Below are 26,340 nucleotides of genomic sequence, written 5' to 3'. Positions count from 1 at the left end.
CCAGTTAATAAGAGAGTAGGATAATGAGAAATAAAAAACAATCTAAAAACCCCACCACTTCCCCCCCGCGCCTCCCATCTTCTCGGGTTCAACTTCAATCCCAGCTTCTCTACCTCCTCTGCCTGAGTGGTGCAGGAGGATGGGGAATGGAGGTTGTGGTCAGTTCATCACACATTCTCTGCCAATTTATTGCCAGTTAATAAGAGAGTAGGATAATGAGAAATAAAAAACAATCTAAAAACCCCACCACTTCCCCCCCGCGCCTCCCATCTTCTCGGGTTCAACTTCAATCCCAGCTTCTCTACCTCCTCTGCCTGAGTGGTGCAGGAGGATGGGGAATGGAGGTTGTGGTCAGTTCATCACACATTCTCTGCCACTCCTTTCTCCTCACATCCTTCACCTGCTCCAGCATGGGGTCCCTCCCACAGGAGACAGTCCTTCATGAACTTCTCCAATGCGAGTCCTTCCCATGGAGTGCAGTACTTCATGGAATGCTCCAGCATGCATCCTTTCTGCAAGGTGTAATCCTTCAGGAATGGACTGCTCCAGCATGGGTCCCCTATGGGATTACAGGTCCTGACAGAAAGCCTGCCTCTGTGTGGGTTTCTGTTCACAGGATCATAGGTCCTGCCCGGAGCCTGCTCCAGTGCGGGCTTCCCTTGGGGTCACAGTCTCCTTCAGGCATCCACCTGCTCTGGCATGGGGTCTTACGCAGGCTGCAGGTGGGTATTTGCTCCACTGTTAACCTCCATGGGCTGCAGAGGGACAGCCTGATTCACCATAGTCTTCACCATGGTCTTCACCACGGACTGATCTGGCGCCTGCAGCACCTCCTCTTCCTCCATTTTCAATGGCTTTGGTGTCTGCAGAGTTTTTTTTTCTCTCATATTCTCACTTCTGTCTCCCAGTTGCTGTTGTGCAACTTTTATTTTCCCTTCTTAAATGTTATCACAGCAGCACTACTACCATCACCGAAGGGCTCAGATTTGGCCAGTGGCAGGTCGATCTTGGAGCCAGCTGGCATTGGCTCTGGACATAGGGGAAGCTTCTAGCAGCTTCTCACAGAAGCCACCCCTGAAGCCCCACCCTTTACCAAAACTTTGCCATCTAAACCCAGCACAATATCGTAGATGATAACTATGGAGGTATGATCTGAATAATGAGGAATATCCTTTTAGGCTACTTGAAACAAGCAAAAAAATCTGGTTTAGAGTGTCACTGATTTTGAGAAAATACCTATATTGTGGAATGCTGCTTCCTTTGTGCAGCCTGTTAAGTTTATTATCCAAGGAACCTCTGAGTGTCTTGCACTCTACGTTCTGTGTTTATGAAAACTTTGATACTGCTAATGCCAGCAAAGACTAGAACCGATTTGAATGACAGCATATCAGTAACTTTTAGCTATCTCCTCCATTCCTAAAATGGAGGTTCCAGCATTTCCGTTAAGAAATTTTACTACATCATTAAGGAATCTATTACAATATTTTGTGAAATGTTGTGTGTTTCTTCAGTTGGCTGTGCTTTCAAATGGTCTAGCTGATGCATACTGCATGACCAGAAATAAAATACTACTGGTGAAGAACGTTGTGAAATAATGTGGTAGGTAAGCATTCAAGTTTGCCACAATTACTTACCATTCCAAATTTACAGCATTGAACTAGTTTTGTCATTTCTCGGTTAGGTGATCAGTAGGAGAAATGCAGGGATGGGGGTTGAACATTTGCACAAGATAAACTTATCCAGATGTTGAAATGTAATGATGATCAAATACCTGGCATCATTTTGTTTTTTTAATCAGGTTTTATGGGCAAGATATTCGTGCTAGTGCCATTTTGCTTGGTGATGTGCCTTTTCCTGCTCAGGCAGAAGATCTTTATGAAACTCTAGCATCCTTCACTGAAGTCTATGAAAATGAAGAGCAAAAAAATAATCCAGGAAAAGCTGTAAGGGAACAAAGAAGGGTTTGTGCACCTCTTCTTCACATAGGCTTTTTCTGTTCTCGAACTGTTCCTAGTCAGTGGTAATGTTGATGTTCAGGAGGCATTTAACTGCTCTATTGGATGCTTAAAGGATACTGCAGATACTGCATGATACTGCATGCAAGTAGTACAGTTGTTCAAGTATTGCCCTGGTAGGTTCTTCTGGACAAGAACATTGCATTTTGCATCCTCCAGAATAACAAAGTACATCCTTGTTTTTATAATACTACATAATTAAATCTGAGGTGATGATTTGAAAAGTTTGTTCAACTATTCCTAATCAAGTTAATCTGCACATAATGAGCATAACAGGTTTGATGTGGATACTCTTCATTTTTCTACTTTCTCTGCCTTCCATTCAATCACATTTACAATATAATAGTAAGACTGTAGAATGTATTTTCCTGTAGATGTTGATGTTACTGGTAGACAATCACTTTCATCTTTGTTAAACCCAAGGTGAAGTTCTTTAGTCATGTGTATGTCACTAGTTCTTTACTGTGCTGCTTGAATTCATACAATTTCAGTGTAGGAAGAGTCGTTATTTTATTCTTTTTTTCAGTGTAACTTCACATACCTCTAGGCTCTGAAGTTACAATTATTTCCAGGTGTGATGCAACTTTTTTAAAAAATTTGTACATTTTAGGTAAATGACCCACCTGCTAGACCATCATGGAGACCAGAGCCACCTAAACCCACTGTCAGACCAACACCACCAGGTTAAAAACATTTTGATAATGATTGACTTTTTTCTTCATATAAAATTAGGTCATTAAGGCTACTGAATGTTATGCGGTTGTTATAGTAGTAGCTGTCTTTATAAAAATATTTGTTAATACTTTTTCTGGGGCAAACACTAAAAATATGTTAGGATAGTGTCATGACCATTAAAGAGTAAAGGTTTTATGTGTTTGTTTTGTATTAACGAACCTTTTCTCTCTGACAGATTTGTAATAGAAATATTGTCTGTATAGTTACAGAAGCATATAGTAGTTCAAAGATAGCATTTGTGTTTACTGGATACATAGAAGTCCTGAGGTACAAAGAAACTTCTTAGTAAGAAGAACAGTCATACTAAAACTGCTAGTCCTACTTATAAAAACGTCTGGTTTCTATAAAACTTAGTTTCTCTTTTAGGTTGTTATTATCTTTTAATAGGTAGAGGCCTTATCGTAGAGCAGAGAAGGCAGAGTTTTGGCTCTACTATGGTTTGTCTACCAAAGTTCTGTCACTGAAAGTGAAGCTTTACTATGAAGCTCCTGTTGTTAATTGATTTAATTCTCTGGATGAGTAATAAGGCAAAGTCCTTATTACTTTCTTCTCTACTGCTTCTTATATAACTACAATCATATTATAACTGTTGAACATGTATTAGAAAGCAGTATATCAAATATAACAATATATGTTAGTATATATATAACTTGCTACTTTATTTTTTCTTTCAGCTAAAAAGAATACAAACAAACTTTATCCTGAACTTCCAAATGATTATGCCTCTGTGGGTAAGTACTAAGCTTACACCTATTTTTTAAATGAAACATGGAATCTGAGAAGTCCTAAAAGTGTTTTGGGAGACATCTAACAATATCTGGCCATACATATTTTCCTTTATTGTCTATGTATTAAAATGAGATTCAGATCTTGTACAGTCTCCTGAAAAGATTTCGTAAACTTGAATCTTATTCCCTGGCTTTCCATTTCAACAATGATGTTCTTTTTCTGAACCGTAAAAGTATTTAGCTTTGTTCAGTGAGCTTGAAAAATGCACTGAAAGAAGTAAAACTGTTTCACCTTACCACCTAACTGAAGGCAAAAAGAAAGCTGATGTAACAAGCTTGTGTCCAAGTCCTTGTGCAAGGTACTATAACTCCTGTTTTAATTAAAAAGTGCTTCCACCGACCACATCTGATTATGCTGGCATAAACACAGATTTCCATTACACTTACACTTTTTGAGGTTTTTGTATTGAATTAACTCTGCATTATACTACAAAGATGATACTTGTCCGTTATCCTATTGTGATTCTCTTAAGTTTAAAGCAGCTTCAGCTCTAGAAGGAGAAACTTACTCTGTAGCATTTGCAATGCAACTCTGGAGCACATCATCTGAATACTTGTGATCTGCTAGGAAAAAATTTTATTATAAATAGTTATGTTCATTTGGCTGCTATAGTGTTCTCTTACACCAGGAGTCTCATCTTTCACAGGTAAAAGGCTGTTTCAAAGTCAACGAAATAAATTATTTCTCCCATGAAATATATTGTCCATATGATAAATAAATGTTCTAGTGGTCTCTTCTAGGACCAAGATATTCCATATATATATATATGTATGTGAATATGTACACACATTTTCACATATTGCATGCACCACTGGAAAATAAAATAAAACAAAAAATCCCTATTACTTTTGAAAATGGACCTAAAATCGAGCTTGATAATATATCACAGTGAAAAGTCTGTTTCAGGCAATTACTGTGATTTATCATAGAATTTAAACTGTGACGTCTGAAGGACAAAATCATGATTGTATTTGTCATTTCTTGGTTCGTGTAACTAAAAATTAAGATAAATTATCTGTTACTGTCTTTACATTTTCTCTTATCTCCAAACATGCTCTTGATATGTGTGTCTGTTGAGGTGATGTTGAGGTGACCAACATAGGAGGGTCTTAAGCTGAGCTATTGATGAGACTTTTGCAGATCAGTGACTTCCTGAGACCCAAAATTTGCTATTGCACTGTAGACTTTTACCAGGAGAAGAATGATGACCCTGATGGTCTATACTCAGCAGCTGTTGTCCAAAATGGAAGAAAAATTGGTCTTCTGGCCATTAAAACTGAACTTTTCCAGTCTTTAAAAAAAAACCCTGTCCAACTGAGAAGAATGAAAAACTTGAGCTTACATTTGCGCTATCAAAGGGAGCGTTCTTCCGTTCAGGTGCAAGTGACAAGGTAAAAGTCTTCGAGGGCCATCTGCTGATGGCTTTCAAGATTCTTTGAAATCAAAATGTGGACTCTGTCAGCTTACTGCTGAGGATTCATGCCAATTTCTAAACATACACAAGCTTACCTTTGAGGATTGAAAGAGATGGTAAATTTTTGTTTGCCTTACAATCTTGGCATGGTATATTTTGCTTTCTATTGCAATTGCAGATTGTATTTCCATAGCTAACAGTTCAAATGCTATCTGAATCCATGGAAGTATTATATGGTTCTAAAGGCTGAAGTATTGTTTTATTCACAGGGGAAAATCAAGGTTGAACCAATTCCCCTGACTGTGTCAACACCATAACCTACAGTCATGTTGATGGGAGACTTGAAAAGTTGGTCCCTTTCACATCAGTAACAAAGGGCGTATTAATGCTGGGTGATGGAATAGAGAGAGTCTTAAGGTCATACCTCCTGTCAGTAATCTCTTCCTGTCCAGATGATTTCAACAGAACTGCCTAGCAGCTGTAGCTCCTACTAGCCTATCTTTATTGCAGGATTAGTTGCTGCAACAGGTGCTCTGCAGTGATCTGAACAATATTCAACATTTTTTGCAGCTTTCTAGTTTAAAAAAAAAAATTTAGACAATTAACAGATGAGTACATGAAACTAATCCTTAGGAAGATATGTTTTAACTATAATAGCTGGTGCAGAGGTAGGTTTTGATGTTGAGCAACAAGTTTGTCTGGGTTGCCCATATTAAGGACTTGGTTTTGGGCAGGGAGGGGGGAGGGGTTGGAATCGTGTTATAATGCTGGTTTTGCAACAGTCACAGAAGCACTAGAAAGGTTGAAACATTAATTCTTCTCATTAGATGGAAGAGAAGCTAGACTTGTATATGAAACATTTTTAATTATTTTATGTAGACCCGAATTATCTAGCTAGATAGTGTAATATAACCTATTTCAAATGCAAGAGGAATGTTAAATGAAAAACATGTTTTTCTTAATTTTTTATGTGATACTTGAACTCAGATGTAAGTAGATAGTTTTCATGTGACTGAATAATACTTAAGGTAGTGAATTTAGTTGTAAAATGAGGTTCAGTAATGCTTTAAAATGTTTCCAGAAACTTGGAAATACCAGAAATTTTATTAAAAAAAATTTGCGGAGACCTTTTACAATTCTAGGAAGAAAAGAAAAAAAACAGCTGATACAGTTATGTAAGAGAATTTTTTTCTGGAGACCGTTCAGATAAAATTGGATTTGCTTAGAAATATGAAAGTTCATGCCTCTGCTCTTACTAGAATTGGGGATTTGCAGCTTCATTTTTCTACTTGTCCTCCCTTTGTTGTACAGCCTAGTAAAAGGGCTGACTAGTAATTTCAAGCTTTATTACCAGAGTCTAACTTTACTTCACCTGGATAGAAGGATTCTGCAAAGCTCTGTACCACATCTGTAATATAAATGACCCATGGTGGGGTCTTTTAAGTGGTTCTTAAAAGAACCATGGTTCTTTTAAGTGAACTACTTGGGCTTTGCAGGCTCAGGAGGAGTTTATTTCGTGGTTTTTTTGTATGTACATAGTTAGGTTGATAGTTTGTCACACTAGAAGATCTTAATCAAAGATACTTGGTTTTCATTAGTGTTATGATTTCTAATTATTTCTGCTTTGGATTCTGCTGTGAAGCAGCAAGTAACCAAAAACGTGGATAAGTGATTACTTGCCTTACCTGCCTATCATCCTAACAGTTTGCTGAATACTGTACAATTCTGAAAATGTTGCAGTGATGTGGTTTCTCAACTGGACTGGTAGCAGCAAGAGTAGCGATCTGTTAGTAAAAGCAGGAGCTGGGTTAAAGTGAATGTTGGTGAAAATTGAATCATTAGTTTGCAATTGGTTTAGAATCAGAAGTCAGGTATTTTTTCTACAGCTCAGGTTATCAGAGAAGAACTTGTTCACATGTTTGGAAAAGAGTCACATAAAATTGCCAAGATGCTGAAACAACCAGGAAACAGACTTGAGGCAGGAATGAGGAGGAAAATGGAAGAAGTTTTTTTTGTTTTAAACACTGTTATTTCAATATTCATACACAATTAACACAAAATCATCATGGGCTTGAGTTCTTTGGCCTCAAATGTGCACGCTTGCTTAGTGTTTCATCCTGCGTCTGCTCAGTAATGTGTTCCCTTTCCGGAATTTTTATGAACAAGAGGTGGGTCTATGGCTAGAATACTGTAAGAGAAAATGCTCATCGTAAACACCAAAGCAGTTCTTTTTATAACAGTGTCCTTTGGCATAATTTGGAGAAAGTAATTATGCTGTTCGCATCTTTTAAGCAGTCATGATTTGCTTAAGCAAATCGTAAGAACTTGTGCACATAAACCCTAAGTGATCAAGTTTGGTTTTTTTTTAGAGTTCACTGAGAAACACTGAGCTTTGTTACCTTCCACAAGTACTTAAATATTTACAAATTTAATTTTATCTTGAGGAAAATGTGTGCTGCCTTTTTATTTTTTAACAGAATAAATTATCTGTCTGCAGACACTGAGGTCTTAAGACTATTGTACATAACAACATCACACCCGAACTTGGTTACAGTAAAGCTTAAAAAAAAACCCCAAAAAAACGCAAACAAAATATGAATAGTAACTATTTTTTTTCAGCAGCAACTTTTCACTTTAAAAATAATACGAAAATATTAACAGATTGTTACTGCCCCATTGGGCATACATTTGTATTCTTACACACTGAAAGAAGTACGATATCAAGCCTACTGGTGAAGACAAAAATGCAGATGAGAAAATTGTCACCATTTTTAAGAAACTAAAAAAAAAAATCCTTCCTTCAGTGAGGTTTTGAGTGATTTGTCAACCTCATGATAAAAAATTCATGCCTTCCCATTGAATTTGTCTGCAGCTTTTAGACAATTATGTTTGTTCTGGCGTTCTTCACTATATGAAAGAGCTCATTCCTTCCCAGAGTGGGGTGGGGGTTTTTTGTTCCCTTTGAGTCACATATGCTGTAATCAAAACACCTTTTGATCTTCCTTGATCTTTCTTTTGATTGCTGAACTAGTTGATGAGCTCTTTGTCATAAGTCATTTTCTCTTTCCTGTCAAATTTTAAGTAGTTCTACAAATAGCAAATTCTGAGACATGAGCTCACTGAAATCAGTAAGATTTGGGCTCCTAAAAGCCATAATGAATTTGGACTAAATTCCAGTCCTTAACTATTTTATTATTTATTTATTCATTTATTTATTTCAACCCTTTTACATATTGCTACTCTGTTAAAACAGTTGAGACAATATCAACCCTTTTTGATTAGGTGATACCAAGAGCCTTGCTTTGTGTATACTAAATCCCTCTCGGAGATGCTGCTTTTCATGGTTATGGTTCTCCAGGAATCAGGTCTGACCCAGTTCTCTGTAGTTTTGGAGATGATCTCAATGTTTCTTTCAGTAATCTATGAATGTCAGATGGTTCAGTGGATCTATTAAAATCTGTTTGCTGTAAGAATTTCAAGACACTTTTTCAAGCCTCCTAAAACGTGTTTTGTCAAGGAAATTTGAGGATCTGTATGTGTAACTTTTTATGTTAGTATAGTATGAGGGGTTTTGTAGCCAGTTAAAAACATAACTGTTAACTAAGCCAACACAATTATATGGACTAAGAATTCATAGACTGCTTCTGAAGTTAAAAAGATTAAAAAAATAAAAATATGTTTTTCAGCTCTCTGGCGATAGCATAATTTTTACTTCTGACTTCACCTCCTGTTTCACTGATTTTACATGCAAGCCTATTTTGCAGTTCATTTCCATCTGACTTATGTATGATCTTGTTGTTTTTAGAGCTACTACGCTGTAGTAGGATAATATTTATAAAATTTAGGGAAAAGACAAAAAAATATAGCCTAAATCATTGATACCCTTCTAGCTATCTCTGAATTAAGTAGTACCTCTAATTAGGTGTACTGCTGAGCTTGTAGTGAAACAATGGAATTTTTAGAGCTGCTGAAAGAGAGCATCGCTCTATGTGCTTGCAACTTTAAGTTTGCTTTGCTAAATGTGTACTGAAGCAATCATGCTTTTTTTCTGATATGCTTCTCAACTTAGCTTTAGCAAAACTAGTACTATTTTGGAACAACTCAAATTTAACTGGAAGTCTAACATACAACTATTTATATCAGCTATGCAGTTCCATGTTTAAAAATACCCACTGACAAAAAATTTCTGACAACTACACTAGAAGAAGAAATGTAAGTGTGCCCAAATTTCCTCTTAATGAACAACTCTTGACTTGGGCTTTTTCATTGTAATTAAAACTATACACCACAATAGTAAAGCAAAAGTATTTCATCAGGCTTTGGATTCAGTAAAATTCAGGTATGTCTGTGGTCTCAGGCTTACTTTTTCCTGGTGTAATACCTGAATGTTTGGATTTTTTTTGTTGTCGGAGAGCATATGCTTAAAGTCTTTTTAGAATATTGTTATATTGCAATATTGCCTCTTCCTGTCCGTTCTGGATGAAGATGATTTTAAAATGGTGTCATCATTCTAAAGATTCATGTGCCAACTTGAACTGTAGTAAAAATTAATCAAAAGCTTTTAACTTTTGTTCAGCAAGATTATAAAATGGTTTTTGTACCATGATATCTGCATAGATGCAGAAGGGAGAAGGCAACCAACACGTGTTGTTTTTAAGGATGGAGGAAGACTCCATGGTTAACACTGAGGGGAAAAATTTTGCTTTTGAACTGGAAATGAAATTGTCCATGGAAACATGATTTATTTTCTGTCACTGAGACTTGCTATAATGTTTCAGAAATGTTGGCCCTGCATCATTTTCATAGGCATTACTGTACACTTTTAGAAGTCTGCTCATTAATGGGGTATGAGAACTCAGAGGTAAATAATCTGTTCCGCCTGATGGAGTGCTGATAAAGGAAGCCATTCTTTCAGTTGAATTTCCCATATTTTTCTGTGATATTTCTGTGCTGTTACTCCTTGTAGATAAGGAAGTTAACTGATTAATTAATGAAATTGTTCTCCCATTGTGCATCTTTGTGGAGAAGTGAAGTAGGCGTTTTTTATGGTATCGGGAGATTTGGAGACACATCATACATAACGCTGCTGCCTCCTTTGAGAGCACACGTAGAATCAGTCTCGAGGAGAAAAGACAACGCAGAAAGAACCGTGCCTCGACTGCACCACCCAAGGAGACCTTCCAGTATGCTCTTTGCAACCAGTCTTGCCTATCCTGCATTGGCCTTTTCAGCCATCAGCGTGCTTGCAGTAAGTGTGGGTAAAGCCCTTCCCAAATCTTCATCCATGAAGCCAAGCCATGATGATGATGAAAAGATGCTGATTTCAGTATTTAACTGAAATCCAGGTAAAATAATTAAACTCAGTTAATCAGATATGTGCATATTCCTTGAGGTTCTATGGATGTCTACTCTGTATTTGGAACTGAAAAATAGCTACTTTGGATTTGTCAGTTCATTAATTACTCCTTTTTCAAGAAAGGCAGAAATTTGCTGTAGGATCAAGTAGAACTACTTCACTTTGTAAGCAAGAACCCTCATCAAGCTGTGCAGTAAATTGTTCCTTCTATACTATAATTTGAAGAGGAACTCTAGCAAGTTATAATCTGTAAAATAAATAAAACAGCTCAGTCTGGCTAATAAAAATTTTCTAAAACAAATACCTACAAAGTGAGATATATGATGTATCTGTTTATAATCCTTCATGACATTGTGCTAATTTAGTAGATAAGTTGTTAATGCCCCGGAAAGTAACTACAATACCTTTTTGTTTGTTTAGTTTTAAGAGCTTTAGCTAAGCTTGGTCTATTTTTGTGGGTTTTTTGAGGCAAGGCTTGTGACATGTTTGTACTTAGTTACCAGAAAAATGAAACATCCATCTGGTGGTCCCCCACAGTATTAATTTTCTTGCTGTTATGAGCTCTTCCTTAATACTAACCAAACCCAGGAAATCCCAGGAAATTATTCTCAATACTATTTTTGTCCCTAATTCACTTTTACTAGGATCATACTATTAGTACGGTGAATGTAATAAGTCAGGTAATCAAGCTCCTTATAGCTTATGTTGTGGCAAGCTGAGAGGAAAATATATATAGCATGCAGGACTTCACTGGTCATACTGAAACAAATAACTTACCATGTGTAATCAGCTAACTCAAAATACAACAAGGCACAGAGAGATTGAGGTCAGATGTGCTAGGATGAAATTTGGGTCTTTGTGATGTGTGCATACATTGGCAGAGAGCTGTTATGCTAAATATGAACCAGATATACCAGCATGAGGAACAATGTTTTTTCTTGGCATTTTCTAATGGCTTGAAATAAAAAATTAGGAAATTAGAATTAAATCATAGCAAAATCTCAGTGCAGTGTCTGCTTATTTTTTTAAGTTTAAAGCACCACTAAGATAATAATTCTGATTCACAGGCAGTTAAAATGTGAAATTGTTCGTGTGAGCATATGAATGTTAGATGGTATAGGTTGAAGCCTTTTGTCTGAGGCCCTTGCCGCTTAAGCATGCAGCTTAATGTTTTAGCCATAAATGTCCTTTAAAAGTTGTTAACAACGCTGCATGCTGCATTAGGTAGTATTTTCTCTCTTTTTGTTCAAGTAGTAGGACAAAGGCATGTTTAAATTGCTTTTCTATCTACTTATCTAGAAAAGCCTTTGGGAGTATAGGAGCTTCTGGTTCATTAATACCAGTTAGGCCAAATAGGACTAGCAGTACCTCAAGGAAGTGATGGATATTCAGGATTTCTGTCCAGACTGCGGCAAAATGCCCTGTGCTTCATTGACTTGAAATGAAAGGTGACACTGATCTAAGAAATGGAGGTTGTTTTGCAGTAACTGTAAGCTGATGTTTTATAGGTCCGTCTTGATAGCAGGGACAAGAAACTTCACTACATCTGCTAACTGCATGTTTGAGAATATCCTGTCTTCCACATAGTCCCCAACACTCCCCTTATCTCTGGTGAGAGGCAGGAAGGAGATGAGGGGAAATGCTGCATATTGTTTCTGCAAGGATGCTGAACATTTACCTTACACTAAGTGCCAAGGGAAGACTCTGATAATACTTTACTTTCTTTGGGAATTCATTACTTTTCACCTTGGTGGAGCAACCACTTTAAATACATTTTTCCATGAGCAGTAAAATTAAGTGTCATGGTTCCCCCCCAAATTATATGTTCTCTGTCATGGAGGAACCTGGGGTCCTGCATCTACCTTGGCTGTGCTAGTTCAGTGTTACATTGCACACGGCAGTCAGCAGGATATGGTTGATTAAACCAAGGTCATTCACATTTTGTGGAAAAACTGTCTGTTCCTGACTAAGAAATAAGAGGCCTTGCAAAAATAAATCAATAAAGCAAACACCAATATAAACTAAATTAATATGGCAAAATATAAATATTGCATTGGGTGTCTTCCTCATTAACAATTTTATTGCCGTATTAGGCAATCTTCACACATTATTTTCTAGTTGTTTCTTTAGGAAATTCAGCTGGAAACCATGTCTACTCTTGTGGAAAGGGAGGTATAAGTAATTTGTTCATCCACTGTAAGACTTATACCCAGCTTCCCCCTTTCCTTGCAGTGGTGCCTGTTGGTGTTCTTAGCAGATCCTTTGCTATTTAGCAAGGAAGCCATTGAAAGAGGATAAATAAGAAAATAGAAAACTCTTCTGAAAGGAAAAATAAAAGGGGAAGAACTTGCTGTGGTACACAGTTTCATGTATTGCTCCCTGCCATAAGGTTCAAACTGGCTCTTCCCTGCTCCTTCCACCAGTTCTGCCATTCGTCAGCTACTCTAGAAGTCTGAGGTTAGTGCTGCAGCTGGGTATGGGGCAGCAGAGAAAGCTTGGAGGTACTTTTTGGGGGAAAAAATCTGACTTCATATTTGTTGCACATGGGACAAATTGGATTTGGTGGCTGAATCCCATCTGCAAGCCAGAATTTCCTCATACTTGAACTAAGGCGTGGGTTTGGTTTTTTGGGTTTTTTTTCCACAAATGTAGTTTACTATAAGCTTTTTCTTTTGAAGGACCATCCATTATTTCACCTGAAAACATAAGTAGGATTGCATCATGGTCATAAAAGTATGAAGACTACTGTCAATGCTGTTCTTAAATTTTAACTGAAAACTGCAGGACAGTTTGCTGTTTCGTTTCATGAACTTTATCATAATTGTGTACTTTTTGGCCAGGCTGATGTAATGACTGTTCAGCAAAGGTTGGCTGTGTGAAGCTGAGAAGCATAAGGTGAACAGAGATCAAGTGATGGTCGCAGCCCAAGGTGCTTCATGCTCATGAGGGTGGATGTGGCAAGTTGCAGAGTTTGCACTGATCCATTAAGGCTCTAGTTCCTGAGTCAATGCTATTTCTAGCTCATATTGAAGTTGTTCTCTTATGAAGTAGGGGCATCTGTCTTTCTCCTTCCAGTTAACACTGTGATCAACTGATGCAGGATTGTGCCATGGGATACCATAAGTGGAAGTACAATTGCTTAGGTCACCAGTTGGCAGAGGAAGGGAACATCTGTTGTATCCTTTTTGAAGTTATAAGCTGATGGAGCCCGTGGTATAGGTAGAGTTAATAATGGTTGTACTGGTGGTAGAGTAACATAACAGCAATGAGAATGAGTAATCGTGGCAAGAATAAATCCTAGCATAGATTCCAAAGAATCCTGAGACACTTAACCCAATTAAACTTAACAATTTTTCTATATATTGCAGGAGTTCACATAATATAAAGACATTATCATGAAAGTGCTAGGTTTCGCATTAAAATAATTAGGAGATACCAGCTCTTTTTACGGAAAATAGTGTCTGAATCTTTCTTTTTTAAGGATTTGAAAATTCCTTCTGCTTTTCATCTAAATTTGTTCTTAGCAAGATTAAATCAGTTTTTTCTCATGCTTTCATATTCTTTAGCTAATACTTTTACTACTAAAAGAGTAGTAATCTCTTTCCTCTGAGTTCTATTCTGCAAAGCTCGTTTTCATTGCCCCTTGAAAACAGGCTTCTTTCCTTGTCATCCTGTCCAGTTTTAAATATTGTTGATGAGGATTGTCAACAGCATTTTAAATGAGGCCTTATACGATATTAATAATTTGTTTGTTTTCATATGAAATACCTCTTTGTTTTTTATTATTTTTAACTGGTTTTTCTGTTACAGAGAAGATTCTCCATGCAAGGCTGAAAAAAAAATTCAATCATTATTTCACAAAATATTACCTAAGAAACTGGCAGAAACAGTATAGAATTAAGTTGGGTTTACTGCTTTTTACTTTTGAGGCTGTAGGTTTTTTCCCAGACTCGGGTAAAAGCTAAGACTCGTATCAAGTGAACTAGCTCATGTGCCAATAACATGTTAGCAGAACTTTCGAATCTGTCAATACAGAGATTTGAGAAGCAAGGTACAGAGACACTATTGAAGTTGAGATATTAACTCAGTGCGTGTGGAGGAAACATGGAGAAACTTGTCAATGTAATAAAAGATCCACAAATCGTTCCTAAATTGTCAGTTCAAACTGAATAAAACAGTGCTCAGTTCTCATTACTGTACTTTTCAAAATAAGAAGGTTGTGCTTAGCATTGCATCTCAGCTTTTGCAGTATGATTTCAACACAGGCATTATTTGCATTAATGTAGTATTGAGCATAGTAAAGCCCTTGACGTTGATACAGTTTATTTGACCATTTCAGATTGAATGAAAATTGAAATGTTTTTGTGAAAAGGCAGAAAAATCCCCAAAGTAATCAGCAAAAGTACTGTTACAGAATTGACTCTTGCAAGCAGGAGGTGGGTTTTTTATATCCTAAATATCAAATACATCCACAGATGCTTGACAAAAAAAAGGCACTTCTTTAATGCAAAAGCTGAGTGTGCTGAAATAAAGATAGAAAGCATTCCATCAGCAAATGAAGATGATGAGCCAGCATGTTCCCTCATAGGCCAGAAACTCAAAAACAGTGAAATGTGTTTCATACTGAATAAGCCTAATTTGCATAGTAACTTAAAGAAGTCAGGTCTGTTTCAATGACCAACGAAACTACCAGTTTTGTTTGCTAGACATGACTCTTCAGTAGTGACACAAGTTGGTGGCATGGAAGCTGCTTTGAAATGGTCCATTTCCAACTTACATGGAAAAGATCAAAAATAGTTGAGCCTTTTTCTCGATTTTGTGAGTCTGTTATGAAAGTGTGTATAATACCTCCATTCCATGCATACGTGGATTTGCAGATTTGCAGCTGATGATGAGTTTCGTATTTGTTGAGGCTCTGTGGCAAAGCTGAAGATAGTGTACCTTGTATGGAGCATCTGTGGCTAACTTTGCTTTGTACTATTTTTAACAAGTGTTAAACATGGAAGAGTTTTTTCCAGCCACCATCTCTTTGTTAATGGAGGACATAGTTACTAAGTTATTCCAGAAATAACACTGGAACCTGGACGAAGCACCTAGTTGAAGTAATGCATAACATCTAGATCTCCAACTAATTCAGAAAATTGGGTTTGCTGCAATAGTTCCGACTGAAGTGAAAGAAAGCCTAACATTTGGGTTTGCACTCCTTTCCAGGACTGGGGTGTGTATTTCAGTACTGAGAGGTATTAAAGAGTGTAGTTCCTGGAATGATAACGGACATCAGTTCTTCTGGATATAGGACACTTAGGCTGTGATTGTAGAACAGAGCAAAGCAACTGGTGCCTGCCCTCCCTCTTCAGAGCAGGTTTGCATATCTGATGGCATGAATAGACATTTAAAGGGTACTGCTTTACTGCAGTGTCAGTGAAGCTCAGTTATCCCAAGAAGTCCATTCTCATTTTCTTAGTTATGAAGAAGGAATGTTTTTCAAGTTTTAATGTTGAATTTAAATACTTTGGGCATCTTAAGAAGCTTTTTTTTTTTTCAGAAAGTAGAGAAAGACAAGTGGGTTTGTTTATTTACCACAAACAAGCCGTAGTTAGTGGCAAAAAACCAGCTCAGGCAAGAGATTAGTCATTCTGAGTGTGATTTGGTGAATAACGGTAAGCATCGATCAGATAAGCATTATTGGAGATTAATTGTATCGATGGTGGTGTATGACATACTTTGAGTATCTGTGCAGAAAGATTTGTGCATATATCTGATTATAGCAGATTACCACCTGTAGATACAAAATGTCAAATCTACTGTGCATATTTAGGCCTTCCCAAACATCTGTTCAGTGAGATCTGAGGTTGTTGTTTTGTGTATGCTGAGGGTGTTTTGAGGCAAGTCTACATTTAAAAAACAAAATAAAAAAGGCCATTAAGGAAATGAGTAGTTTAATGTGGATAGGACATCTGAGATTTCACTCGTAAGATTGAACAAACACTTGGTTTGTAATTTGTCCCGAAACAACCAAAATGAGATTTGAAAGTAGATATATGTCTGCTCTAGAAGCTGAGATAAAACCCTTTCTTCATAGGTTAAAGGCTGAGAGATGTGATCAAAGAATATGGAAAATGAAACACATTAGGTTGAAAAAAAAGAACTGATCTATACAATGGTGTGATTGAAGAACCGAAATTATTTTCATGACCTCTACTATTTAGGATACAGTTGGGCTACTATTTTTTTTTATGAATGAAAGTTGCATGGAGGCTTTATTCTAAGCAGGCATTAGCACATGTAGTATTTTGTTGCCGTACAGAACCTGAAAAGTTAAATTCTTAAGGGAGCCCCAGTGGGTACCATACTACAATATGCTTCTGCTTTACTCCCGTTCCCCCACCCCTCACTGGATGATGTTTCATCTTGTCTTGAGAAAAAGTTTACTGCCCTCTTTCTCTAAGAACTCATGCAGCACTTCTTTTTATCCTGTCTCTGACTTTCCTTGCTTCACTTCCATCTTAAGTCTTTAAACACAGAGCAGTTGTCACTTTCCACAAATGCTGTTGCTCTAGGCCTATCACCAGGCATAGTGAGTGATAAAGCCTGAGAATGGGCATTGCTCAGTAAGTGTCCAGTAAGTGAATCTTCACATTATAAGGTTTGTTGTTTCTGCTTATCATGAAATTGTAACCTAGGTAATTCAGTAATCTGACTTAACTTTTGGGCAGCCTAGCTGTGAACATGAATTCAATTCAGGCTGGGTCTGAACCCCAGCTTCGAGCCAAAGTTCATGTTACCTAAACAGTATTTGTTAGAAATTGCTTATCAATAGTAAAGCCTCAGAATTCAAGTATCATCAAAGCATGTGCTATTAATTGCTCTAAGCTTCTATATCTATAAAACACTACAAAGTATAAGTTTCCAGTGAACTATACCTAAAGAGATCTTAATCTCCAAGATGCCAATTTTCAAAAAGTCACATGGAATACGATAGTGTATCTGTCATGTTTTTGTTATTGCATGTGGTCATAAAGTGGGTATTTTGATGGAGTGTTGTTTCAATGTTTTATAACATCACGGTGCAAGGTTTTTTTTACATTCTAGAAAGTAAATGAGCCAATCCTTTTTAATAAAGGAATTTCATAATATATACAGGAGGTTTTTAAATTCAAGGAAATATTCAAACTAGTAGTCACATCCAGTGCAAGCCATATATGTTCTATTTCAATAACAGAATACTGTTGCAGTTTTCATCATTTTGATGGTTTTCTAAACTCTGAGTGGAAAAATTAGTTGTACTAGAAGTTTTTTGGGGTTTTTTGTCATGTATCTGCATATTCAAGGCCAGGCTGGATTGCGTTTTGAGTAACCCAATCTAGTGGAAGTTGTCCCTGCCCATGGCAGGAGGTTGGAACTAGATGATCTTTCAAGTCCCTTTCAACTCAAACCATTCTATGATTCTATGTTGTAAGTAATAAATACTCAATTATGTACTTTTAGCTTCATTTCTTTACATTCTAAAGTATCTTTTTCTGTGTTTTCAGAGGTATTCTGTGCATTTTTATCGTAACATCAGTGAAATAGTTTTCATTGTTTTGTTTCTAAGGAGACAAGTACATGCATGCTTTCAAACAACCAAGTTGTTTCTAAGATTGTCCTTTACAATATTAACAAAGTGTGTCTTCAGTTGTTTCTTTGTTCTAATTCATTAGAGTGTGACTCATTACGATTACAATGATCATATCTTGAATTTAAAACTACTACTCATTCTTGTTTGAAAACTCTTACTTAAAAACAGTTACAAAATATCGTGACCCTTTAAGGCGTGAGATGCTTCAAATTAAAGGACTGAACAGCTTGCAGGAAACCGGCATGTAGGAATTATTTGTGGTTTCCTAAAAAATCCAGCACTAAGTCATATATCTTTTTTCCACATACTCCTCCTCAGTTCCCTTCCAATGTTTCTCTGACTATCGCTGACACATTCACCTAAGAAATCAAATCTCTGCAGGGCATAACCTTATAAGTTATTTTCATAGCTGCTTTTTTACATAATACTCCAGAAATAGATGTAAAATATAATGGAAACCAAGAGGGTAAGGTTAGATGTAGTAAAAGGTAGATACTCCCCAGTGTGCCTGATCATACCAACCAGATACAACCAAGAAATCATTCCTGAAAAGGTGCTGTATCACTGAGAATGTTAGTAGCTTCAGCTTCATAATTCTTCAGAGAAGAGAGAGGTGAAGAATTATATCAGACAACACACTGTTCAGTTTCTCTCTCCATATTGGTGGTCTAGCACACAGTTAGATCTTTGACTTCAACCTGATTAATGCTGTTCTTAATTGCTTTCTAAATTAATGTCAACAGATCAGTTTTAGGCTTGTTTCCTTAATCTCTTTGAAATAACTGCACCATTTAATTCATGTGCTGGGATTTCTATGGTCAGGGAACAGATAAACTATTTTTATTTTCCCTCCTAACTTTGCATCCTTCTAGTCTTCTGATTGCTAGGTTCCTTTTTTTTGTCTTCCATAACCTTGGAACGGGTTCCATTATTGTATACAGAGATTTCTCTCCTTTCAAAAACTAATATTATAACAATTTATAGAACTGATAACTTTTTGTTGAATTAATTATCATCAAACTAATGAGTAACATCTATATTCTCTGTTGTATTATGTTGAGTTCTGATATGGTTCTGGATTTAGAGTTTGGAGATTTGGAATTCCTCCATTCATATTCAAAATCCGTACTTCTCTATATTGAAGTTTCTTTAAATTATGTACGCATTCAGCTGAAGGAGCTGCTCCGCTACATCACCAATATCTCTCCCATTCTTGTACCTCAGCTTTCTGTGGCTTCCAGTTCCTCCAGTGTTCTCTGGTCTCCTTCCCTCTCCATTTTTAGTTTGCTGATTTCTTCATTCGTGGCTATCTCTTCATCACTAAATCTGTTCTGACAGTCTCCTGTACTGATTCATCCCTAATTTTATTATTATTTTTCAATATCAGAAATAAATCCATGTTCTTCACAAAATAAGTTCTCTGTTCCTTCAGTTGCATCACCCTTCTATTAAGCGCAGAGCTGTTTAAATAGTAGAGTGTGAGAGGTCAGTTGCCTACATGCCTCTTACCTGACAGTAGTAACCTGTTTATCATTTTTAAGAAAAATTAGGTTAAATTGAATAGATGTGGAGAAGAATAAGTACAATGAGTGGAGCAAGGAGTCACTTATTCAAGGTAGCTTAGTTATCTTTACTGTAACAGTCTGATGATTTAAGAAGTGGGTTTTGTCATCAAGGTAGCTTAGTTATCTTTACTGTAACAGTCTGATGATTTAAGAAGTGGGTTTTGTCAATAAGGAAGGTAATTGCCAAGAAAGAAATGTTTCAGCCAAAGGCCAATGTCAATAAACAGAAAAATAGATGTGAACTAGTAGTGAATTACTTGAAGCTGGACGTTAAGAAAGCTATCATAGAGTACCAGGTTAGAAGGGACTCAAGGATCATCTGGTCCAACCTTTCATGGCAAAACCACAGTCTAGACAAGATGGCCCAGCATCCTGTTCAGCCAAATCTTAAAAATGTCCAGTGTTGGGAAATCCACCACCTCCCTGTGGAGATTATTCTAATGGCTGATTGTTCTCATGTGAAAAGTTTTCCTCTTGTGTCCAATCAGAATCTCCCCAGCATTAATTTGTGTCCATTACCCTTTGTCTTTTCCATGTGACTCCTGGCAAAAAGGAAGTCTTCGTAGCACCCTTTAAATACTGGTTTGTGGTAAGAAGGTCTCTCCTAAGGCTTTTTTTTCTCAAGGCTGAACAAACCTGGTTCACTCAGTCTTTCCTCATAGGAAAAGCTTCCTGCGCCTTTGATCATCTTTGTGAAATCTTATCAACTTAGGGGAGTACAGCTCTGAAATAGCCTTCCCAGATGACTAATAGAGGCAAAAAGAGGAGCGGCCAAAAAGATGGTGTAATGTCTGGCAACACACCAGACTCTGACTCTGTTTCAGAGAATGTGCTTTGTGTAGTTCATGCTCCCAGTTTCACCTGTACGGAGGTCTTGCATTACTAGACCATTCTTCAGGTCCTAATAACCATTGTCTGTCCTCTCTTACCAGTCCATACTGGTATATTTTTCAGGAGGTTACTGATATGCATATATATGATGGTTCTATTCATCCTCAGTTCCTATCTTCTCAAACTTTATAGCTTTCACAAATGCAGGTGATTTTCATTGTTTTGTCTCCTCTCTCTCTGCTTGTCCCAGCTATCCATCCTATCTTGTTGCCTTTTTTTTTGGAAAGAACCAGAAATGGGGGCCCTGCAAGTTCTATAATTGCCTTACGAGAAAGCCCCGGGGTTTCATAGTCAGCTTTTTTTTTTTTTTTTTTTTTTTATCCTTAAGCTCTCCATCTTATCCAGCAATATCTTTTTCCGGTATTAGCATCTCACCCACTTTCATCTTATAAAGCCCATAGTTTATCATATTGCTGTTACCTAATCTTCTTTTATCATGTTTTGGAGTTTTTCAGTACTATGCTGGGCCCTTGCTATAGTAGTTTCTCTCGCACCCGGTTCAAGCCATTGGCTTTATCTATGCTGTTAAAATTAAACAATGTGCTTGGGCACTGAAACTTCATCATTTATTTCATTAAGTTGTTGGAAGGTTCTTGGTAGGATTTTGATCTGTGAAAGCTGTAGTTTGGAAGTTAGCATGTGCCAGGGATTGCCCACAATAATGAATATGGAGGAAGCTACTCTGATTTGGAGACATGGCATAATAGCACAGACAGAGCCAGATTGGCAGTTGGCCTTGAGACTGATCCATTCACTGATGTAAGTGTAACTGCTACTTCCAAGTCTCCAGTGACCTCTTTATAAGCACATATTACAAATCACATTCTATCTTCCCTTAACCTGATAGATAGATAGGTTGTCATCTTTTTCTTTGTAATACTTGTGCTCCCCGAATATCATTGTTTGACTATGTCTGTAATTGTCTTTACATTGGTATTTCCAGTGTGTCACTGAGAAGGCATCCTTATTAGCCCTCTGTTTTTCTCTTAAGAGTTCCAAGCTAGCTATCCTTGTCTCTTTTCATTTATTAGATAACATTTTTCTGCAGACAACTCATAACCACCATTGTTCCAGATGCATCTCTTCCTGCTGCACTCTGGTGCTCCTTTGTTAGCTAATTATGAATTCAAGCTAAAAGTTATCAAATAGAACATAAAATTGCCTGTTGCTGTCTACTGCAGAGCACATCTGATCTTCAAGCTGAATTTCCTTAGAAGTCCTCACTTTCTGAACGATGTGTACTTTAGACTGTTCTCTGCTCTGAATACAATTTCAAAGATACAGCCTTTTCTTTCCATCTCCACTTTTGACGTATTTGTCCTGTTATGATTCAATTGTTGCAACATCCTTCACTCTGACCTTTGCAAATTCAATATTCCTTTACTCTCATCTAGATTCAGTTCTTGCTTCAAAGTTAATTTCCTGCCCTATCACTTTGCCCATCCTTTACATTCCCCCACTGACTCTCAGGTTAAGAGTGTCTTTGAGCTCAAACAGAACCAAGAGCAATCCCTGCCACATCCAGCTTTCATCCCATTTTTGAGTATTACAGATTGAATAGTGAAACTAGTGTTTCACCTCCTTACTTCACAGTTAAACTTAAGCCATTTCTCTGCCTGCCTTTAGGCATCATTGTGGCCCAATGCTGCTGCATTCCTCAAGTCAAAACTTCAGGTCTTTATTCCTTTTATCATGAGCCCTAGCACTAATTCAGAAGCTTTTCCAGTCCAAAGTAGTTACCCCGATGCCTTCAGAATTTTCTGTGTGCTAATTACTTTGCCCACCCCTTGCCTTTCACATTCTGTTGCGCAGTGTGCTGAATGCAGGAGAAAATGTGCAGTTCCTACCCAAATCCCACTCAAAATATAGCTTAATAAGCCTGAAGTCTGAAAATATGAAGGTGGAGGGGCAGCAGTAATGACTATAAGAACTGGACCAGTTCAAACCCTTGTTAACAGTGAGTGCAGAGGTGGAGTAACTGTTGCTGACTGGATTCTGTACTCAAATTCTAGTTCTGCCCTTAAAAGCTGACTTGAACTGTAGTGTAGTAACTCATATCCACCTCAGAATGAACCATAAGACTTTGTTGTTTTTATTCTATCCATCTCTCCTGCAAGGATCCAGTGTTATCATTTAGTTTCCAGATCTAGCTCTATTGGTTGATAACGACAGCAAATCCAGAAATATCTGTAAGATATTTACTCTTGCCATTTAATGCCTCGTCTCATCCCTGATATTGCTTGTCCACCAATCTTTCTCGTCAGCCCCTTTATTAAACTCATATCCCAGTCTTAACCCTAACAGTAGTCCAGTTGTTCCATCAGTCGTAGGCTAAACTGATTTGGTTTTGTGGAAAAGAACAGCCATTCTAGCCTCTCATCGGACTGCTAGTGAGCTTAGTTTTTTACTACATATTTGAATTCCTGCTCTAGTACTAGCTTTATCATCACAGTGCATGCTTGCCCTTCTTACTAGACCAACAGTTAAGTAAGTTCTTTCTTTATAATTATTAGTTAAAGCTCAGCAATGGCCATAAGCCATAAAGCCTGAACCATAATCTTTGCTGTCAGAGAAGACACTTTTGCAAGAACTGTCACAGGTAAGGACTACACAGTTCATGTAGCCTAAACCAAAATCAGAATCAAACTGCTTTATTAATTCACTGTTGACAGATAATTAGCAAATAATCTGTGAAGTATACATTCAGGGTCAATATCAGTGTGACAGCAAATAAACCACAATATTAGAACTACAAACAGTGAATAAACACCTGAGGTTTCTGAATGCAACCTCCAAAATTTCAATTACACTTCCAGGCATGCATGCATGCATATCAAGTGTTATGTGTACATCATTGGACTATGAGTGCATACAATCTATTCTGGCAGTGCAGGTTCTCCTGTTTGCACCTCTTGTTGGAGATGTAGGTACTGCAGCTCTATGTGTGCGTGTGTAGCTCCGTACAACCAAGGATGCTATATTGACAAGAAAGCTCCACCACAAGGTCGCGTATGCACAAAGATGCATGAGTCCCTACCTACTAGGTGCAATTCTTGCTGGCACTACCCTAGTTGGGCACAGGCTAGTCACAGTGACAGGAAGGCTGCTCTGACTGGCCTACACAGAGATAATGCTGGCAAGGTGACTTCCATTTGTATCCCGTTGGGGTTTGCTTACTCCTTCTCCAGTCCAAACTTTCTCCGCACCAATTACAAATTTTCATGCCGATTTTATGCTTCAAGGTAACTTTGTTTCAAAAGTCGTTTTGAAGTTTTTCAGTGAGTCAGAATGGTTGAGATTGTAAAGGGCTTCTAGAGATCATCTGAACCCCTATGCTCGAGTAGGATCACCAAGAGCCAGTTGTCAAGGACTGTATCCGGACAGCTTTTGAATACCTCCATGGATAGAAACTCTTACCACCTCTCTGGGCAACGTATTCCAGTGCTTAGTCACCTCACAGTAAAAAAGTGTTTCTTGATGTTCAGAGGGAACCTCTTGCATTTCAGGTTGTGCCCATTGCCTCAGCTTCCATCACTGGGCACCACTGAAAAGAATTTGTCTCCATTCTTTTTCCACCCTCCCTTCAGGTAGTTATAGACATTGATGAGACGTTTCTTCTGCAGGCTGAACAGCCCCAACTCTCCCAGCCTTTTCTCATAGGAGAGGTGTTCCAGTCCTTCATCATCCCCATGGCCCTTTGCTAGACTTTCTCCACATGTCTGTATTTTACTGAGGAGCTCAAAAGTGGGCCAAGCACTCCATGTGTGGTTTCACCAGTGCTGTGTAAAGGGGAAGGATCACCTCCCTTGACCTGCTGGCAAGACTGCATGATGCAGCCCAGGATACTGTTCACCTTCTTTGCTGCAATGGCATGTTGCTGGCTCATATAGAGCTGTTGCATCAAACTAATGGTTGTCTTCCTCTTTAACGTGTCCAGTTGGGGCCTGATAGTAGTCTTCCTTTTTAATATGATAATTTGGGACAAACACCCTTTAGGCATTTAAGTATAATCAATGTATGTATACACACACAGTATTTACCCTCACAATTGTATCTTAGCAGGTGGTGTTGTCCAGACCACTTGCCATTAAAATCTCTATAAACTCTTCACTGTTGCTGGCACCAACAATCATTTTTTACTCAAAGATTTGCAGGACCCAGTAATTAACCTAGTTCTTCTTCAGCCTGCTTTGGATTCTTTCCTGAACACTAATTATAAACTCAGTACTAATCCTTTCCAAATAAAAGCCCAGTCTCCTATAATGGATAAAGAACTAAGATTTCTGTATGTTCATTGTTGGTTACAACTCTCATCCTAAACCCATGAGCAATACCCAAGGCTTTCAGTGCCTCTGAACCCTCTCTGCAATAGTCAACCTTTTTGATACTTGATATATTTGTTTTTAAAAACATAGATGTTTGCATCTGCCTAAATCCATTAGTGGTTTTCCATCGTTTGGCTGTTTATTGGTCTTCTCTTACTTCTGCTGCACAAACAGAGTTCTTATGGTAGCTTGGTTTTCGAGATCTCTCATTTAACCAATGAGAATTCTATTACAGCTTTCCTGTAAGCTGACACTTTTTGTCTGACACTTTTATGCCAGCATTATACAATTTTTGTCATCGCTGATGCTGGAGACTCATCTGACTTTTAACAGTTTGTGTGACAGTTCCAGTCACTTCTCTCTACTTCTTTACAAAATACAAAGTAGAAGTTAGTGTGTTAAATATGTTGATCCTTCAGGTTAATTTTTAAGTAAAAAACTATAGCCATGCATTCTAAAGGTTGCACAAAAAAAAATTGAGTAAGATAGATTAGTTTCAAGAAAAACTATATCTACCTAGGCAACCACATTTTCATGTGATATGTGGCATCCCAATAGAATCAATGTTATAACCTTTCAACTTCAAAGGAATCCAGACCCACAGCCCATTTGCCAAAGTAGAGATCTATCAGAAAATGTACAGTATGTGGGCGGTCATTGGTCAGTCATCAGTACCCTCGATCAGACGGCTCACTGGCAGTAACAACTGAGTCACAGTGCTCCTTTTTTGCAAGTTCTTTAACATGGTTTAGACAAACCCAACCCCAACAATAACAGTTTGTGTTAGTTCACTTACAGTATCTATCATGTAGGTGCATACATGACCCACAAATTCATGCTAGCTCTCTAATTGCTGACAATTAGCGAATTTTGCAAAGTGGATGTTTAGTGGTGACTAACCTCAAGCACGTTAAAGTTATTTCAGTTTTATTGCTGTGTCAATCACCAAAAGCAGCACTTTACAGTTTTGTGCTCCTCAGTAAGAGTGCAAGCTCTTCAGCATCAGACTTTCAGTGACTAGGACATAATACATCTATGCCAATAAAACTAAATTTGGGACCCATAGCTGGACTGGACTGTTTGGTCTTCCAAGTCAGATTTAGTTGTTGAAAGCATAGTAAGCTGATCCCAAAATGATGCAAAATGCCTGTTCATTGAAAACCAGCCTTAGAACAAGCCTGTGGCTTTACTAATATTTTATATGTTCACATTAGGATTGAAACTATTGCACTGTTAAACTATTAAACAGTGTGAAGGCACGGGCCCAAGCACTGTAAGTCAGTTACTTATGTGGTTGTGTTAGAAAGTTCCTTGGCATTATTCTCACCTAGCACTTCCCCAGATAATTCATAGATGTGGTTTAGGAGTTACTCCAGTATAGAAACCAGCAAGTAGTTTGGATGTGGCTCTCCTCTCTGGATGGTGAGTGTATCCTAGTGTGTATGTGGCCATTCTGTGCTAACTGACCTAAAAATCAAAGAAAAGCTCTGGCACTATTCAGCCAAACAATAGAAATGTAGCTAGTGTATCTGTTCTATGGCAACTTTCTAGAGAAAGCTTTCACTCTGATGTAAATGTGCTGTAATTAAAGATAGTTTTCACACGCTTTCGTTCCCTCTTGGGCCTGTACTG

The 26,340-nt window shown here is 37.6% G+C and overlaps 1 protein-coding gene across 1 annotated transcript in view; it reads left to right on the top strand.

Moving 5' to 3' along the window:
* SH3YL1 (SH3 and SYLF domain containing 1) overlaps positions 1–26,340 on the top strand; it is a 37,894-nt gene that overhangs the window by 8,209 nt on the left and 3,345 nt on the right. The window contains exons 7-9 of the mRNA XM_010140985.1: positions 1,799–1,943; positions 2,626–2,698; positions 3,425–3,481. Of these exons, the coding sequence (XP_010139287.1) occupies positions 1,799–1,943; positions 2,626–2,698; positions 3,425–3,481 (275 nt within the window). The remainder of the gene's footprint in view (positions 1–1,798; positions 1,944–2,625; positions 2,699–3,424; positions 3,482–26,340) is intronic.

Source organism: Buceros rhinoceros, unplaced genomic scaffold (assembly GCF_000710305.1).
Source record: "Buceros rhinoceros silvestris isolate BGI_N320 unplaced genomic scaffold, ASM71030v1 scaffold6578, whole genome shotgun sequence".
Classification (NCBI taxonomy): Eukaryota; Metazoa; Chordata; class Aves; order Bucerotiformes; family Bucerotidae; genus Buceros; species Buceros rhinoceros.
The sequence above is the reverse complement of the archived record's forward strand: the minus strand, read 5'-3'. Positions and strand labels throughout refer to the sequence as shown.